This window comes from Schistocerca gregaria, chromosome 7 (genome assembly GCF_023897955.1).
Source record: "Schistocerca gregaria isolate iqSchGreg1 chromosome 7, iqSchGreg1.2, whole genome shotgun sequence".
Classification (NCBI taxonomy): domain Eukaryota; kingdom Metazoa; phylum Arthropoda; class Insecta; order Orthoptera; family Acrididae; genus Schistocerca; species Schistocerca gregaria.
Genome location: NC_064926.1, coordinates 233,748,920 through 233,768,467, shown reverse-complemented (window position 1 = coordinate 233,768,467; position 19,548 = coordinate 233,748,920). Strand labels below are relative to the sequence as shown.

The 19,548-nt window shown below is 41.4% G+C and overlaps 1 protein-coding gene across 1 annotated transcript in view; it reads right to left on the bottom strand.

The window, feature by feature from the left end:
- LOC126281884 (myrosinase 1-like) overlaps positions 1 to 19,548 on the bottom strand; it is a 121,775-nt gene that overhangs the window by 80,011 nt on the left and 22,216 nt on the right. The window contains exons 3-4 of the mRNA XM_049981199.1: positions 18,637 to 18,771; positions 2,022 to 2,144 (exon numbers count right to left, since the gene is read on the bottom strand). Coding sequence (XP_049837156.1) covers positions 2,022 to 2,144; positions 18,637 to 18,771 — 258 coding nt within the window. The remainder of the gene's footprint in view (positions 1 to 2,021; positions 2,145 to 18,636; positions 18,772 to 19,548) is intronic.

Below are 19,548 nucleotides of genomic sequence, written 5' to 3'. Positions count from 1 at the left end.
CTTGGAAAAGCTACATTGTTGTCGATATACGTACGCTTGTTGGACTGGCATTTGTATCTGTAAATCTTCCGATATATAGCTGAACGTTGATCACAAATTTCACAAACATAAAACTAGAAGGAAATTGCATACATTTTTATTTCGTTCGCCTCAGTTGTATTGGCGTTAAATTCAGCTGTAGTGGTTACCGGTTTCGGGCTGACACGTCCATTCTCAAATCACTCACCTTGCTATAAACGGTAATTATTCGCACAATGTGGTGCCAAAAGGCACGAACAGCTTTTGCACAGCAAAGTACCCAGTGGGCAACAAGTACGCTCATTGATCTTAGCCAATGTGTCCTACAGTATGTCCCATGGGAGCATGCCTCGAACAAGCAAACAAAACTATAAGGTTAAAACATCACTTTCTGTTCTCGTGACTTGAGCTCATCACAGTACAGGGAGGAGTGTGGCATACATCATTAAAATCGGTAATGATTTATCTAATGATATGAAAGGTCTAAAGTAAAGCTTCCCTAATCCGAAAGCAAGTTTGAACGCTGCAGTGTTTCCTAGAGGTGGTTCTCCTAGCCTGTCTCCGACGTTTGATGTGACTTACTTAGCCCTTTTACAGGAGACCTAGAATGTGACTTAAATTTCCGTTGACATTTAGAAGTAATTGCTAGTGGTTAAAAAATAAATAGTTGTCAGGAAAGTCCATAGCACGCCGACCTTTTGAGTCTTAGGCTGACGTTTATCCGGTTAGCTACGGACCTACACGCGTATTACTACCAGATACTAAAAATAATGCTATAGATATATTACAAGCGAATCTGCATGGCGACTTTTTCTATGTCGGGGATGAATTTCTAAACACTGATACCTTATATAACTTTTTATGTGATATTTTCGTTAGTGTTAACCTATAATTAATGCCATTTATCATAAATGTTGAATAAATGAAAAAGTTATCCAGCATATGGTCAAGAAACTATAGGAGTAAGTCGCGTGTTGACTTGGAAGCTCATGTCATGCCCCAGATCACTTACATTTCTAATGCATGTGATAGATGGCACAAGTGACAATTTAACAAAATCGTTGAACTATAAAAGAAAGTGTGATCAAGGAAAATGACGTGGATAGGCATGCAAACCAGCCCAGTGTTTGCAAAGTGTAGTCTATGACACCATAGATCACGTGGATCATGATCTGAAACATATATGAATTCTGACGCTTCCTATTTCAATTTTTTGCAATTTATTGGTAATATTGTGTTACATGTGCCTGAAAAGTGTTGAACTGGACATTTCTAGAATACAAATTACAACAAAGTTCTGTCCTCAGAGCACGACGTCAATGCGAACAGCCATTAAAAGAACACTAAATCTTTCCTCATTGTAAATATTACACAAATTTCTTCATATCCGAAAACGGCATTGCTCGATTAAAATGTGTGGAGAAACATTACACAAAGCTCACTGAAGAAAAATAATAAAAAATGAAACGAACAATAATGTGTACAACCAACTGTGGAATTAAAATTTAAGTTTACTATTTTATCTCAAGTGAAAATGAAATAAATCTGTTTCATTGTAAGTAGTGATTTTAAAGTAGTTCAGTGATAGGCAGGTGTGGACATAAATTAAGGAACTAGAGAAGAAACGAGACGACAACGCCTAGAACAAATCTCAGGACACAGAAGAGAAATATTTACAACTTAGAAGAATAACTAGAAATGCCCTACTGGAAAATCAGAACATATGATTAAGTTACGGTAGGGATATAGGTAAAGATTCTACGAACAAGACAAATGAATTAAACGACCCATTAGAGTATAAGTATTCAATGTATGAGCTTTGTTCGTAATACAAAAGCAGAGACCTGAACTAGAGGAAGTGAAAAAGACTTGTCACAGTAGATGAACACAATGAAGTGTATTGGACGTTATGTGTGGGACGCCGGTAACGTATCACTATAGATGCGAAAGGATACTTTATACTGATAAGGTACAAAGGTGCTGGAAGTGGTTTTCAGACTCACCCTGTCGCCGAAATTCTCGAAGAGCACTCGGGCGTACTGCACGAAAAAGTCAGCGGTGAAATTGTTGGGCCACCCACCAAGGTCCTGCAGTGGGGAAGGCAGATCCCAGTGATACATGGTGGCCTGTAAAATAACGAAGAGTTATGATTCGCCTTTGGCATTTCAGAATATATACACACATCGAAAAAGGTTTGATCACCTCGGTTCCGAGAGTTCCGGAACCTGTACAGAAAACTGGATCAGAGATCAACATAAACGTCATTTCAGCCCTTTTTATTGCTCATGAAAACCACACATTGCTTGTTGTACCACCATACAGCAAGACCTTCAGAGGTGGTGGTACAGATTTCTGTACACACAGATACCTCTAATACCCTGTAGCACGTCCTCATGCACCGATGCATGCCTGTATTCGTCGTGGCATACTGTCTACAAGTTCATCAAAGCACTGTTAGTCCAGATTGTCCCGCTCCTCAACACGATTCTGCGTAGATCCCTCAGAGTGGGGTCACATCGCCCATAAACAGCCCTTTTCGTTCTATCCCAGGCATATTCGATAGGGTTCATGTCTGGAGAACATGCTGGCCACTATAGTCGAGCGATGTCTTTATCCTGAAGGAAGTCATTCACAAGATGAGCACGATGGGGGCGCGAATTGTTGTCCATGAAGACGAATGCCGCGCCAGTATGCTGCCTATGTGGTTGCACTATCAGTCGGAGGATGGCAATCAAGTATCGTACAGCCGTTACGGCGCCTTCAATGACCACCAGCGGCGTACGTCGTCCCCACATAACGCCACCCCAAAACAGCAGGGAACGTGATGGCAATCCTGAGCGGTCCATTCGTCATGTTGTTGGGCCCATGTGTACTGCGCTGCATGGTGTCGTGGTTGCAACGATGGACCTCGCCACGAACGGCGGGAGTGAAGCTGCGCAACATGCAGCCTATTTCGCACACTTTGAGTCGCAACATGACGTCGTGTGGCTGCGCTAAAAGCATTATTCAACATGGTGACATTGCTGCCAGGGTTCCTCCGAACCATAATCCGTAGGTAGCAGTCATCCACTGCAGTAGTAGCCCGTGGTCGGCCTGAGCGAGACATGTAATCGACTGTTCCTATCTCTCTGTATCTCCTCCATGTCCGAACAACATCGCTTTGGTTCAGTCCGAGACGCCTTCCTGGTGGAATGACTGGAACTGATCGGCTGTCGGACCCCCTACGTATAATTAGGCGCTGCTCACGCATGGTTGTTTACATCTTTGGGCGGGTTTAGTGACATCTCTGAACAATCAAATGGACTGTGTCTGTGATACAATATCCACAGTCAACGTCTATCTTCAGTAGATCTAGGAACAGGGGTGATGCAAAACTTTTTTTGTTGTGTGTATATAGTACGTCACAGTGATCACTTTAAAGATATCTGCAGATAAAATTCATTGAGCAATGTTTAGAACAGAGCTTTTAATACATTTATCCAGTGTCAGTGAAGTTTATCTCTGACCAGGGTATATACATTTAATGTAATGAATATTTTTAAAAATGCCACGGAAAATATTTTACAAAATATCCACCTAAAAGATAAAAGTTTACTATGCGCGATTGACAGATATGTAGAAAAATGTACTTAACGATTTCTGGTTTAATCAGCAACACGTTAATAAAAGTTTTATCATAGTCACAAAAACTTATATTAAAGATATCCCAGCTGAAGCAGTCCGATAATTTTGATTGATGAGCGAGTGACAGTTACACTTCCATCCGATTCCCTGCGAGTAGAGATTGCAGTGCAAATATCTTTGGACTTGGGTCGAGTTAAGTGAGTTGGCACTAAGATAGTAGTGTACGTGTAACGTATGTCGCGATAAAACGCAGTACGGTGCCGCGTAATTTATGTGGAATGGTAAAATTTAGTGTAGAAAGAAACGCTAAGGATCTGACGACCACTAATTATGAACAGCGCCGTGAATATGGATGGAATATATTGACAAGTGAATTTAATATCTTTCAGCGACTAGCTAAATTTAGTAAAGATGCAATGCTTCGCAACGCTTTTTTTAATATTGCAAAAAGTTTCATCATTGCACACAGCGTTTCGCACAGACCAGCTCGTAATAACTATTAGTAACGGTAATCGTCTGTTAAAGTATGAACAGACAGCTACATTTATTGTGTTTATGCAGACAATACATCGGTTTGATTTTGAATTGTGGATGCTTCTTGTGTATGAACAGTCATAGTGGGCATGAGTCAATTTTATTGTAGTGTATGACCACAGTGTGTGCGAAAAACAACACTAACGATATTTGCGGGCGAACCGCCGTCACATACACGAGGCAAGTGTGTTTACGCGCCGGTCGTAACATCTGCATCGTGACATTTACATGTGAGACTAACTAGCATTACGTCAAAATCTTATCAGTGTGGATACACCAGCAGTGTGATAAATGGTCTTATTGCACGGAGACTATGGCAGGCGAAGGCATAGGGAATCAGTAGCTCCTTCATTGCTGTATCTACTGGTGGTGACTAGTGGAATCCCAGCTGGGTGAAACTTCGTTTTCTGTTTCTAGTTTCGTCCCCTCCCAGCCTTAGATTAAGAAGGCATCTACAAAATGTTTCTCTGTAGATTATGCAGTGGTTGTTCTTTTCTTTGTGAATTCTTATTTAGTTACTAGAGTATAGCAGAGTAATTGGTACTCTCTTATAGAGGGTCTGTCTTTGGGAAGTATTTCTGGGATCAGAACACTACAAAATGTTCTCACGAACCTAAAATCACATAAAGCGCAGTGACTACATTCTACATCTACATCTACATAGGTACGCCACAAGCCATCGTACGGTGCGTGGCGGAAGGTAACCTGCACCACCAGTAGCCATTTCCTTTCCTGTTGAGCTCACAAATAGAGCGAGGGATGAACGACTGTCTGAATGACTTCGCACGAGTCCTAATCTTGTAAGTAGGCTGTTTAGGTTTTTTTATTGGTAACGCCGCCGCCACGTAGCGCTCTGTATAAAAATCACTGGCTGTGCCGTGTGCAGTCTGTGGCTGGTTTGCATTGTTGTCTGCCATTGTAGTGTTGAGCAGCGGCAGCTGGATGCTAACAGCGCGTTGCGTTGCGCAGTTGGAGGTGAGCCGCCAGCAGTGGTGGACGTGGGGAGAGAGATGGCGGAGTTTTGAAATTTGTAAGAATTGGTGTCATGAACTGATATATATATATTATCTCTATTAAAATCTTTCATTTGCTAACTGTGCCTATCAGTAGTTAGTGACTTCCGTAGTTTGAATCTTTTAGTTAGCTGGCAGTAGTGGCGCTCGCTGTATTGCAGTAGTTCGAGTAACGAAGATTTTTGTGAGGTAAGTGATTTGTGAAACATATAGGTTAATGTTAGTCAGGGCCATTCTCTTGTAGGGATTACTGAAAGTCAGACTGCGTTGCGCTAAAAAACTATTGTGTGTCAGTTTAAGCACAGTCTTGTTTAATTTTTCTAAGGGCACGTTTCATATGTCGACCCTTAGCCAGGGATACCTCACTGGAATCTTCTGATTTTTTCCTTGTAGTTTGTGTAATTAGTGTAGCTTTTGTTTATTGCTAGCGCGTAATCATAGAGAGAATTTCCTTTGTAGTTGCAGTTTTTCATTGTTATACAGTAAAATAGTTGTGGCATGCATGTAGTTTTGCACGAAGTATTTCGCAGCTGCGCTTGCAATTAACTAGTTATTATTTTCAGTGCTATGTTAATGTGTTTTCTTATTTTGCTCTTCCAATTGTGCTTTTCTGTGTTGTCGTGTGAAATATTGTGACTATAATGGCGTGTGAAAAACGTACTACTAGGCTCCAAAGTAAACTGAGAAATGACAGTGAAGGCGAAAGCAGCGTGTTAGCGCCACCATGTAATGAATTAACTAATGTTCAAAGTAGTAATTTGGTAATTGTACATAGGGAAATGGAGCGGGCTGCAAACAATGGTTTACACAGTGAGACTATTAGTGAACAGGGAAGCATTATCGATCGATCGGTTGGCAACAGCTCGCCTCAGGATTCCGAAATGACAGGACACATTCTTGCAAATACTGTAGATTCAGGTTATGGGTCCTCACCGTTTTCTCAAATGAGTCAAGACACATTTTCTGGCTGTCAAAATGTAAATGTTGTCGGTGAAAATGCACTGCCAAAAAGCATAGAAAAACAGATTCCATACACTAATACATTATTATTGCAAATAATGCAACAAATGGAACAAAATCAAAGACAAACACAGCAAAAGCTTCAAAAGTTAGACACAATGGAACAAAATCAGAGACAAACACAGCAACAGTTGGACACAATGGAACATAATCTTCGGAAGTTAGACACCACACTAGAACAAACACTTGAAGATTTAACTACTGAGTTACATAACATTCAATCGAAATGTCAAAAAAATCTGTAATGACGTGAAAACACAAATTTGTGAGCATTTTCAACCTATTTTTTCGAGGCATGAAAACGCATTACAGAATCACGATGCAGCCATAAAAGAATTGCAAACTGTTGTTCGTGAAAATCACGACACCTTGCAAGCTAAAATGGACTCAGTTGCATCCACCGATTCGGTTACGCAACTTGTAAGAACTCAGGAAAACTTAAAGGATACAGTAGATTCGATTTCAACACAAATGGACACTCTGAAACTTTGTTCAGAAAAACACACTGAGGAAATGTGTTCACTATCGGAGAAAGTAGCCGAACTTTCGGATCAGTTCACTAATCTATCTACGAAGGTAGATGATAATCTGAATGACACAAAACCAGTAGTCTTTAATGACACAGAAGAGTCCGAACAAATTAGGAAATTCAAACAAAGTCTGAATCAAATTAGTACGCAACACCAAAGAGAAATCCGGGAAGTACAAGATCAGCTGACACACGTAATACAACAAATACGTATTTCAGAAGACACTCGCGCTCCAATACGGGAAGAGGGCCATAGAAATACGGAACAGCCACAAAATAATAACACAGGGCACTTCGGAAATTATGAAAGAAATTGGCAAGGTACACCGAATTTTGAGATGGAACCGCCGAAACGACGTAACAATGACCGACATGCGACTCGCCGACATGATGATTTTGACTAAAAGCTGTTCATTACCACACGTAAATTCAAAACATTTAAGAATTCTGGCAACGACATTCATCCACAAGCGTGGCTTCATCAATTCTCTCATTGTTTTCCTCCCAACTGGTCATTAGAACACAGATTAGAATTTATGTGTGGCTACATGGAGAATGAACCAGCTGTAAGAATGCTATCGGTCATTCACGATTGTCACAGTGAAGGAGAATTTTATCATGCTTTCCTCTCAGCATATTGCTCTCAAGCTACACAAGACCGAGTAAAACATAGCATCATAATGATGAAACATTTCGAACAATCTGAATTGTCCAGTCTTGTCAAATATTTTGAAGACATGTTACATAAGAATCAGTATCTTTCAAACCCATACAGCCCATCAGAACTCATCCGCATTTTCTTAATCAAATTACCTGAACATTTACGACAGATTATTTTAGCAGGACGATGCAAAGACGACATTGAAGCTTTTCAGGGACTCTTACAACAATTAGAAATTGACACAGACAGTCGCGGAATGCGAAAACAGGAAAACAATCACTACAGGTCACATCCGTCACAATTCCGTCACGACAGAAACAATAACTGGACACGACAAGTCTATTCTTACAACGCAAATCGTGACCAAAACAGACACCACCCATATGACAACCACTGGCGGAGTAATAATACACTCCTGGAAATTGAAATAAGAACACCGTGAATTCATTGTCCCAGGAAGGGGAAACTTTATTGACACATTCCTGGGGTCAGATACATCACATAATCACACTGACAGAACCACAGGCACATAGACACAGGCAACAGAGCATGCACAATGTCGGCACTAGTACAGTGTATATCCACCTTTCGCAGCAATGCAGGCTGCTACTATTCTCCCATGGAGACGATCGTAGAGATGCTGGATGTAGTCCTGTGGAACGGCTTGCAATGCCATTTCCACCTGGCGCCTCAGTTGGACCAGCGTTCGTTCTGGACGTGCAGACCGCGTGAGACGACACTTCATCCAATCCCAAACATGCTCAATGGGGGACAGATCCGGAGATGTTGCTGGCCAGGGTAGTTGACTTACACCTTCTAGAGCACATTGGGTGGCACGGGATACATGCGGACGTGCATTGTCCTGTTAGAACAGCGAGTTCCCTTGCCGGTCTAGGAATGGTAGAACGATGGGTTCGATGACGGTTTGGATGTACCGTGCACTATTCAGTGTCCCCTCGACGATCACCAGAGGTGTACGGCCAGTGTAGGAGATCGCTCCCCACACCATGATGCCGGGTGTTGGCCCTGTGTGCCTCGGTCGTATGCAGTCCTGATTGTGGCGCTCACCTGCACGGCGCCAAACACGCATACGACCATCATTGGCACCAAGGCAGAAGCGACTCTCATTGCTGAAGACGACACGTCTCCATTCGTCCCTCCACTCACGCCTGTCGCGACACCACTGGAGGCGGGCTGCACGATGTTGGGGCGTGAGCGGAAGACGGCCTAACGGTGTGCGGGACCGTAGCCCAGCTTCATGGAGACGGTTGCGAATGGTCCTCGCCGATACCCCAGGAGCAACAGTGTCCCTAATTTGCTGGGAAGTGGCGGTGCGGTCCCCTACGGCACTGCGTAGGATCCTACGGTGTTGAAGTGCATCCGTGCGTCGCTGCGGTCCGGTACCAGGTCGACGGGCACGTGCACCTTCCGCCGACCACTGGCGACAACATCGATGTACTGTGGAGACCTCACGCCCCACGTGTTGAACAATTCGGCGGTACGTCCACCCTGCCTCCCGCATGCCCACTATACGCCCTCGCTCAAAGTCCGTCAACTGCACATACAGTTCACGTCCACGCTGTCGCGGCATGCTACCAGTGTTAAAGACTGCGATGGAGCTCCGTATGCCACGGCAAACTGGCTGACACTGACGGCGGCGGTGCACAAATGTTGCGCAGCTAGCGCCATTCGACGGCCAACACCGCGGTTCCTGGTGTGTCCGCTGTGGCGTGCGTGTGATCATTGCTTGTACAGCCCTCTCGCAGTGTCCGGAGCAAGTATGGTGGGTCTGACACACCGGTGTCAATGTGTTCTTTTTTCCATTTCCAGGAGTGTAGTTACAGAGAAAGATCGCATTTCCGTAGTAATGACTATCACAGAGACAATCAGAGAAACAGACAATATGGAAGCCAAAATAATTATTATCAAGGGAGACGGAATAAGTTCAGACGCAACGGTCCAGCGCGCAGTTACGATTCAGGGAGAAATTCTCCACCACGTGACTGACAAGAAAGAAACTATGGAATCTACCGACATGAGGACACACAATATGATCGTAACGACAGACCTGAATTGCAGCAGAACTGGCGGGATTCAAACAGAGCAGGGCCCTCTCGACAAGGTGAATTTGTAGAAGTTAGGTCTCCAAATCCCAATAACGTTGCGCGCCAACAAAGAGACAGACAATGACTCGCACCGCAGGCAGCCGCGTGCGCCGGCTGGCTCAGAGAAAAATAACATAGATGCTAACCTTGAGAAAAATTTTTGCCTTCCTTACCGACGTATATAACATGATAATTGCTTTGCAGTTTAAACTCTGTCCACTAGGAAGAGTAAAGGATTGCACCACATTTCACATTTAAAACCATTTATTGAGATATAATGTGCATTTTAACTTAGTCTTTCCAATAAAATTTTTCACTTCGCTTTACTAGTACTCTTTGTCACACTTAGAAACTGTTAACATGCAACAATGTTTTGAAGTTAACTATCCAGTCTAGAACTTAGAGAACTTATTTAGACAGTATTTACGAGTGCATTGTTATAGTGAACAGACGTCACAGTGTCATTGTGTGTGTACATTCTTGCTTGTTAGTTGCACGATTACGTAACGACTATAAGGCTGACATATTTAGAACATTTACCAGTACTGCTAATGAGATTTTAATGCAACATTTTGGTTTACTTGAAAATACATTCTTTATTGGAAGTACATTCGGTGAGATTAAAGATGACTTAGCATTTGGTTTCTCTGATAGCTATACGATTATATCACGACGCTACTAATATGTCACACGATTTACATTGTTCTTTTGCGGTGTATCTGTTTTATATCTGCACAGTTTTTCTGTATTATTCTGGAAAGTAAAACATGTTTTAGTAGTAACTTTGTGGTATAGCTACAATGAGACAGCCTTTTCTGTAGCGCAACAATACATTACAGTACAGTACTTACTTCATCACGGTAATAAGGTTGGTAACTACGATATCTATACGCAAAGCATTTCACTTTTGTTTATCATGAGGTAAGTACATTGACTTCTGCAGAACTTAGCTTACGGAGGACGATAACTACAACACTTCCACAGAGATTATCTTACAACAAGACGCACAGTTTAGCGCTACAGTACGCGTATTTGAGTGACTAATTTTGTACTTAAAACATTTATTTTTAAAGATATTTGAAGTACAATGATACAAAGGTTTTCCATGATACATTTCATTCCATTGCTGTAATCTGTAACACCTGAGGATATAAGTACATTAATCGTCAGGGGGGTACACTCTTACTTTGTGTACCATGTGTCTGGCAAACACAAGGAGCCCTAGCTAATATGGTATTTACTTATACAACTTTACACATCGGTACCATATTTCTCTAACATATAAATTACACAGCTATCTGATCGCTTAACTGAGAGAGACAAACATTTTTTTTACTACGTCAGTGACAGATGTTTACGCAATTACACAGCTGGATAACTTCACACTTATGAAATTGTATTTTGTCTGAACTGCGTGAACCCTTCATATTTTTCAGAACCATTGTGATACTATGAGAGCTTTGAATGATGTATTTGGTATGAGATCATGATTTTTAAAGTACGTTTGAGGTATATGACACTATTGAAATGAGCAGAGAATTTTTTTAGGTTTTGAAATTATTGGAGGAAGCTACAACGTTTTTGAGAATTGACTGAGATGTTATGATATTATTACGACGACGATGTGTATTATGCTGTTGCGGTATGTTTATGATAAATAAACTGATGCTATTTGATAATGCTACGTATCTGTTATGATGCAAAATTGAAGAAGTGTCTACGAATATGTGTATATGTAATAAAGGTAAGGAATAACGAGTAGTGGTTAGGGACTCTGGTTTGTGAAAAAGGATGTTGGAAACCGAGAATCGTACTTTAAGTGTTATGAAATGTGTGTATATGCGTGAATGTATCACTATGCTGTTGAAAAGTTTTCTACAGATTTATAACGCAAATTTTGAACCTGTGAAAATATTTTTATATGGGACTGTCACTGAAGCGGAAACTGTTGTCGTAAATTTTTCAGTAAGAAAGGTAAGTGACCACCTTCACGTAATGCGTCGTGGGCACCCAGCAGCGCGACAACCACCTGACAAAAGAAAGCCATTATTGTGTACCTTCAGAGGCACAGGTGGAGAAATAAAAAAAGGGAAGCCATTATCCTCGCTATCGGCATTCCTTTGTAGAAAGCATCGCAAATACGACACCCTCAAACTTGAAAACATGATTACACTGTAGAGTTCTTAATTTATGATATTTACTGAAATGAAATGATGAGAAACGTTTCATGTCTATTGTCTTGCTAGTTGAAAGATTGTTTACTGCACTATGAAACGCCATACGGCTAGCGAATGACGTTTCACGCCTTGCTTTGCCTATTTTGTTTAATATCTAGTTTATAGCTGCACTGCAGCATTGGTTACTATAAAATTTAATGGATGTACTAATATAAATATTTTATGCCTACAGATCCAGTAAATAATAACCTTATAATGCACTTAAAAAAAAACGAAGTAGCTCAAAAGACATTTCCCTTGACAGGAATTGCAAAAATAATTTTTTTACGATTCGGTAACTTATCTGCTAGCGTATGTTCTTGTGATGCATCACTCTAGTGTTAAGATGTGACATAGGTATTAAACATTTTTACTGTAATATTTTTTCTGCTTCAGCTTTGTCATGTTTAGATATAAGTTATTGCATTTGCTGCTGCTTGCTTTCACAATTTCCATTTTTGTCATTGTTGTTTGTGTTAATTGTTTTGTGCTGCTGCATTGCGTCGTCCCTTAGTTTAGCATCTGAGCTCAGTAGCTTTAAGTTAGCTTAAGAGGGGGTAGACTATATAAGAAACTAACTATGATGAATTGGAAGAAAAGCATTGAGAAGCTATAAGAAAATGGTTTGGCCAAAAAAGCAGTGTACAGTGGAGAAAAACTATTTTTGAAAGAGGATGTGAACAGAATACAGAAAGCAGGTTTAGATAGGACTTTTTGGGAATAATGATGAACTAAGGGAGATCTCTATGCAAAATACTGCAGTAAAACAAACCCTGTCCTTTCCTTGTGTTATCCCACTATGTGTTTGTGTACCCTTGTGTATTTGTTTTCTTCCTGTCTCTGTGTACTGTTTCATTGAATTTTTTCTCTTCTAATACTAAGCTACATTCACTATGATGAGGAATACTGTTATCCTCAAATATAATTTGCATTAATAACATGTTATTTACTTCGTAAAGAAGTTTACACATTATTTATTCTGTTTTGTTCTAATGCTCATGTGTGAAGTTGATGTTTCAAAAGTTATTCTGATCTTTTATGTATGTACTTATGTCATAATTTTTGTAACACTGATGTATTTGTTATTTCGATTCTTTTGTAAAGCCTATATTACTGCAAAAGTTATCTGTACTGCTATGTTCTTTAATGATATATTTTGCACCTTTGTTATTGTATTCTTATGTTATAAAATTCTAATTGACACCAGTTCATCAAATTAAGTAACTTGTAAATTACATTTCACTGCACACGTTTCTGTTTGTCATAGTATATGGACAATATGTGAGAAGTAGCGACTGGTAGTGTTTGCATGTGTGTTAATAATTCAGCAAGGGACTGGATAACAGCATTGCTAGTTCTAAGGACATTTCAAACAAATTCTTTGTGATTGGACAAGTGGTGGTTTATGGACTTGCTATATTCTTCGCAAGACTCTTCGAGGGTGATTGTGCACCTGCACATTCGCAACAGATGGCTGCTGGCCATCTCTAGAAGGACTACAGTGGGTCTACACCTTTGATGACCCACCAATACCATTATTTCTACAAGGACTACAGTGGGTCTACACCTTTGATGACCCACCAATGCCATTATTTCTACAAGGACTGCAGTGGGTCTGCACCTCTGGTGGCCCACCAATAGTAATCTCTAACAGGACTACAGTGGGTCTGCTCTGTGATGACCTACCTACCGATAGTCTTCAACGACGACTGGCTCTGTTGTGGCCCATTACCTGCCTGTATGTCAAGAGTCAGCACTGTCTTTCCCTTGGAAGGACAACACTACTTCTTCAAGACTGCATGGAAATCCACTACTTCCGTGTGCATTTTCTTTTATTGGTCAGTATTTGAGAAAAACACTACTATTTTACTGTGATGAATGATCAGGACTGTCTATATGGACTGTGAGAAAATTTTAGCTTTTGACCAACATTGTATCAATAAGTGTGTGCATTTGATATCTTTGTTATAGTAATTATGAAAAATTTTATCAAATCATTATTGGCCACTGCCCAAAACAATTTGTAAAAATTTTTTTGTGGGGAGCATGGAGGCTATGTAAGTAGGCTGTTTAGGTTTTTTTATTGGTAACGCCGCCGCCACGTAGCGCTCTGTATAAAAATCACTGGCTGTGCCGTGTGCAGTCTGTGGCTGGTTTTCATTGTTGTCTGCCATTGTAGTGTTGAGCAGAGCTGGACGCTAACAGCGCGTAGCGTTGCGCAGTTGGAGGTGAGCCGCCAGCAGTGGTGGACGTGGGGAGAGAGATGGCGGAGTTTTGAAATTTGTAAGAATTGGTGTCATGAACTGATATATATATTATGACTATTAAGGTAAATAGATTGTTTGTCCTCTATTAAAATCTTTCATTTGCTAACTGTGCCTATCAGTAGTTAGTGACTTCCGTAGTTTGAATCTTTTAGTTAGCTGGCAGTAGTGGCGCTCGCTGTATTGTAGTAGTTCGAGTAACGAAGATTTTTGTGATTTGTGAAACATATAGGTTAATGTTAGTCAGGGCCATTCTCTTGTAGGGATTACTGAAAGTCAGATTGCGTTGCGCTAAAAAAACTATTGTGTGTCAGTTTAAGCACAGTCTTGTATAAATTTTTCAAAGGGGACGTTTCAATCTCTCTGATCTTATCTTCATGGTCCTTACGGGAAATGTAGTTTAGCGCCAATAGTATGTTTACTGACCTTACGACTTATCTTAGAAGAAAGATTAAGGAAAGGCAAACGTACATTTCTAGCATTTGTAGACTTATAGAAAGCTTTTGACAATGTTGACTGGAACACTCTCTTTCAAAATCTAAAGGTGGCAGGGGTAAAATACAGGGAGCGAACGGCTATATACAATTTGTACAGAAACCAGATGGCAGTTATAAGAGGCGGGGGACATGAAAGGGAAGCAGTGGTTGGGAAGGGAGTAAGACAGGGTTGTAGCCTCCCCCCGGTGATATTCAATCTGTATATAGAGCTAGCAATAAAGGAAACAAAAGAAAAATTCGGAGTAGGTATTAAAATCCATGGAGAAGAAATAAATACTTTGAGGTTCGCCGATGACATTTTAATTCTGTCAGAGACAGCAAAGGACTAGGAAGAGCAGTTGAATGGAATGGACAGTGTCTTGAAAGGAGGATATAAGCTGGACATTAACAAAAGCAAAACGAGGATAATGGAATTAAGTCGGGTGATGCTGAGGGAATTAGATTAGGAAATGAGACACTTAAAGTAGTAAGGGATTTTTGCTATTTGGGGAGCAAAATAACTGATGATGGTCGAATTAGAGAGGATATAAAAGGTAGACTGGCAATGGCAAGGAAAGCGTTTCTGAAGAAGAGAAATTTGTTAACATCGAGTATAGATTTAAGTGTCAAGAAGTCATTTCTGAAAGTATTTGTATGGAGTGTGGCCATGTATGTAAGTGAAACATAGACGATAAATAGTTTGGACAAGAAGAGAATAGAAGCTTTCGAAATGTGGTGCTACAGAAGAATGCTGAAGATTAGATGGGTAGATCACATAACTAATGAGGAAGTATTGAATAGGATTGGGGAGAAGAGAAGTTTGTGGCACAACTTGACCAGAAGAAGGGATCGGTTGGTAGGACATGTTCTGAGGCATCAAGGGATCACCAATTTAATATTGGAGTTCAGCGTGGAGGGTAAAAATCGTAGAGGGAGACCAAGAGATGAATACACTAACCAGATTCAGAAGGATGTAGGTTGCAGTAGGTACTGGGAGATGAAGAAGCTTGCACAGGATAGAGTAGCATGGATAGCTGCATCAAACCAGTCTCAGGACTGAAGACCACAACAACAACAGGATCTTTCTGCAGTCATCCTCAAATTCTGGTTGTCTACATTTTTACAACAGTGCTGCTCGAAAACAACATCGCTTTCCTTCCACTGATTTACTTTTGAGTTCCCTAACCATTTCCGTAATACTTGTGTTTAGTGCAGCCTAGCGGTAACAAATCCAACAGCCGGCCTCAGACTTGCCCCTTTGTCTTCCATTAATCAGACCTGGTGCGGATCCAAAACACTTGAACAGCACTCAACAGTGGTTCGTACTAGTGTCATATACGCGGTCTCCATTGCAGATGAACCACACTTTCCTAAAATCATCGCAATAAACCGAAGTCGACCATTCGCCTTGCCTACTACAGTCGTTATGTGCTCATTCCATGTCATATTGCATTGCTAACGTTGAGACATTTAAATGACCCGACTGTGTCAAGCAGCACGCTTCCAACGCTGTACTCGAACATTACGGGTTTGTTTTTCCTGTTCATTCACATTAACATACATTTTTCTACATTTAGAGCTAGCTGCCGTTCATCACACCAATCAGAAATACACACTGTAACGTCACAGGACTTCCAGTGGCAGAATCTACATCTACATCTACATGATTACTCTGCAATTCACATTTAAGTGCTTCGCAGAGGGTTCATCGAACCACAATCATACTATCTCCCTACCATTCCACTCCCGAACAGCGCGCGGGAAAAACGAACACCTAAACCTTTCTGTTCGAGCTCTGATTCCTCTTATTCTATTTTTATGATCATTCCTACCTATGTAGGTTGGGCTCAACAAAATATTTTCGCATTTGGAAGAGAAAGTTGGTGGCTGAAATTTTCGAAAATTGATCTCGCCGCGACGAAAAACGTCTTTGCTTTAATGACTTCCATCCCAACTCGCGGATCATATCTGCCACACTGTCTCCCCTATTACGCGATATACAAAATGAGCTGCCCTTTTTTGCACCCTTTCTATGTCCTCGGTCAATCCCACCTGGTAAGGATCTCACACCGCGCAGCAATATTCTAACAGAGGACGAACGAGTGTAGTGTAAGCTGTCCCTTTAGTGGACTTGTTGCATCTTCTAAGTGTCCTGCCAATGAAACGCAACCTTTGGCTCGCCTTCCCCACAATGTTATCTATGTAGTCTTTCCAACTGAAGTTGTTCGTAATTTTAACACCCAGGTACTTAGTTGAATTGACAGCCTTGAGAATTGTACTATTTACCGAGTACTCGAATTCCTCGACTATCACTGCAAATCTTCGCCCTTTCTACGGGGCTTTCAACTTTGGAAATAAAAAACAAATTCCGCAGGAGCCAGGTCTGGAGATTACAGAGGATGGGGCAGCACGGTGATGAACTATATGAACGTGTGGGTGCGTTATCGTGATGCCACAGCCATGGATTGTCTCGCCACATTTCAGGCCGTTTCTTTCTCACATTTCCTCGCAGGCGTCGTAACACGTCTCAATAGTAGCATCGATTCACAATTAGTGCCTTTGGCACGAATTCTTGAAACAAAGAAAACTATCAGCATAGCTTTTACATTTGACCTGACCTGAGGAGCTTTTTTTGACCTTAGAGAATCTTTTCCAACCAGATGCGAAGATTGAATCATGGTCCCAACATCATAACCGTAGATCCACGTCTTATCGCTAGTTATGATTCTCTTAAGGAACATCTCATTCTCATCTGCGCGTTCCAAAAGCACTTCACAGATTCCAAGGCGAAGGTCTTTCCCGTCCTGACTCCTTAGCCGTAGGACGAACTTGGTGGCAACACGATCCATTCCGAGACACTGTGTCAGGATTTCATGACATGATCCAGCTGAAGTGCTGCTGCATTATTCTTCAATCTCTCGGACAGTTAGTCTTCGATGGGCACCCACAATTTCGGTGACGTTCCTCACATGGGCATCATCCTCCAGTGCCCATGGTCATGTGCCCATTTCAATCGTAGCTGCCGATGTCTTGGTGTTAATACTGGCAAGTGCAAGCGTAGTCAGCTGCGGAAGCCCAACGTTAGGAGTGTTCGATACAGTGTGTATTCGTCCCGAGCTTCCGGCCTTCGCAATTTGCCCTCTGTCAGACGCAGATAGATCGCGCGCCTTTTCTCTACTACACACGGACAACACGCTCGCTGATACTACACAGACCGTGCAAGTGTCTGACTAGCACTTATTCCTCGCCAGGTGAAGCTGCTAGCGCCTGGACGGGTTTATACCACCAGTGCGTCGGTGGTCATAACGTTCTGGATGATCATTGTACTTTGATATTGAAATGCTGTTAGCAAACATCAAAGTTGTATTTATGACTTACTGGTTTACGATTAGAATGCTAGTACAAAATCTGAATTAGCAACTGCAATAAACAAGGTCAGATAGAGGTGGGTGGGAGAGGAGAGAGGGAATGAGGAGGAGATGGACAGAGAGAGCGGCAGGTTGAGATGGAGAGATGGGGGAAGGAGAAGATGGACAATGAAAGGGGGAGGAGATGATGGACTGAGGGAGGAGGAGACAGAGTGGAGCAGGAGGAGATGGAGAGAGAGAGGGGGGAAGGAGGAGGGTGGAGACGATGGACAGAAAGAGTGCTGGGAGGCGGTGGTCAGAGAGAGACTGAAGAAGGGCCTAGAGGGAGATGAACTCGGGACATGGAACAGAAGGATATTAGGACGTATATCCATTTTCCAAACTCATCAGAAAGGTGTACTTTATCTAATCTTTCTTTTATATTTAGGCGTACTGGGCCACAGCGAAGTGTAGCCGGTTATAGCTAGTATTAAATATATCTTAAATCATGTAAAATAAGTCCTTATAATTAATATAGTTTGTTTACGCCTTGCTTATCTTACAGTGAAAACTGTAATTTTTACCTAGTTTTCTCTTTAGCTATCCAATCATACCCCAAGTTCCCCTTCCGCAATTTTCTTTCAACTGCAGCTGTTCCTTACTCTCTCTTTAACACGAACTTGTTTTTCTTCTCAAATGAAATACAGTCAAGTAACTTTCTACACTGCCTGTGCACTTATGTGAAACTGTAAGTAATAAACACATCCAAATAGGCGTGCGACAGAAAATCTTCGAAGAGAAAACAATGACTCAGATGAATGGTACTCACCACTGGCTGTATCCCAGCTTCTATCAAACCATCTATTAGTTTGTTGTAGTAGCTGATGCCGTCCTGATTGATCTGATCAGTGTGGCCCTCGGGAAGGATTCTGCTCCATGCGAAGGAGAATCGGTAGAAGTCGACCTAAATGAAAAGAATAAGGCCAATATAAATTCTTTGTTTGTAATTTTGCTTTCATTTGCTATCCCATGTCGTATCATACAACTCTGTACATTATCCCCTCTTCCATCCCCCACTCCACCACCACCAATCACGTGATAAAAATCGAGTTCCTTGTTTTTATTATCATACTTTATTGATACAATATTGTGCTCTGATCTTCATAAATTATTGCTACATTTTACAGTGGTAGAGATCGCTTAATAGCATTATCACGGTCAAATTTAAGCTACGAGGAGTTGAACCGTGTTGGCCGAATATTGGGCAACACAGTCGATGTTAATGTTGTGGTCTTCAGACCTATGACCGGCTTGATGCAGTTCTCCATGCTACTCTATCCCGAGCAAGCCTCTTCATCTCTAAAAAACTGCTGAATCCACTTATTTTCTCATCTCTTGGCCACCTTCTACGAATTTTACCCTCCCCCGCCGCACTTCCCTCCAGTACTAAATTTGTGATCCATTGATGTCTCAGAATGTGTCCCTTCAACCGATCCCTTCTTCTAGTCAGGTTGTGCCACAGATTTCTTTTCTCATCAGTTTTATTCAGTATTACTTCAGCGATCACACAGACGTTAAGTCGAGATGTTCGGGGTGGCCCATCAAACGATTCTGCGCAAATATCTCTGGAACAGCAAAAGATATTGAAAATCGACTTTCACGGGTATAAATGTAAGGCAAGGGCTAATGAAAGTAAATACTATGAGACAGTCTAAAACGAAACAAATATGATTCTCAAGGC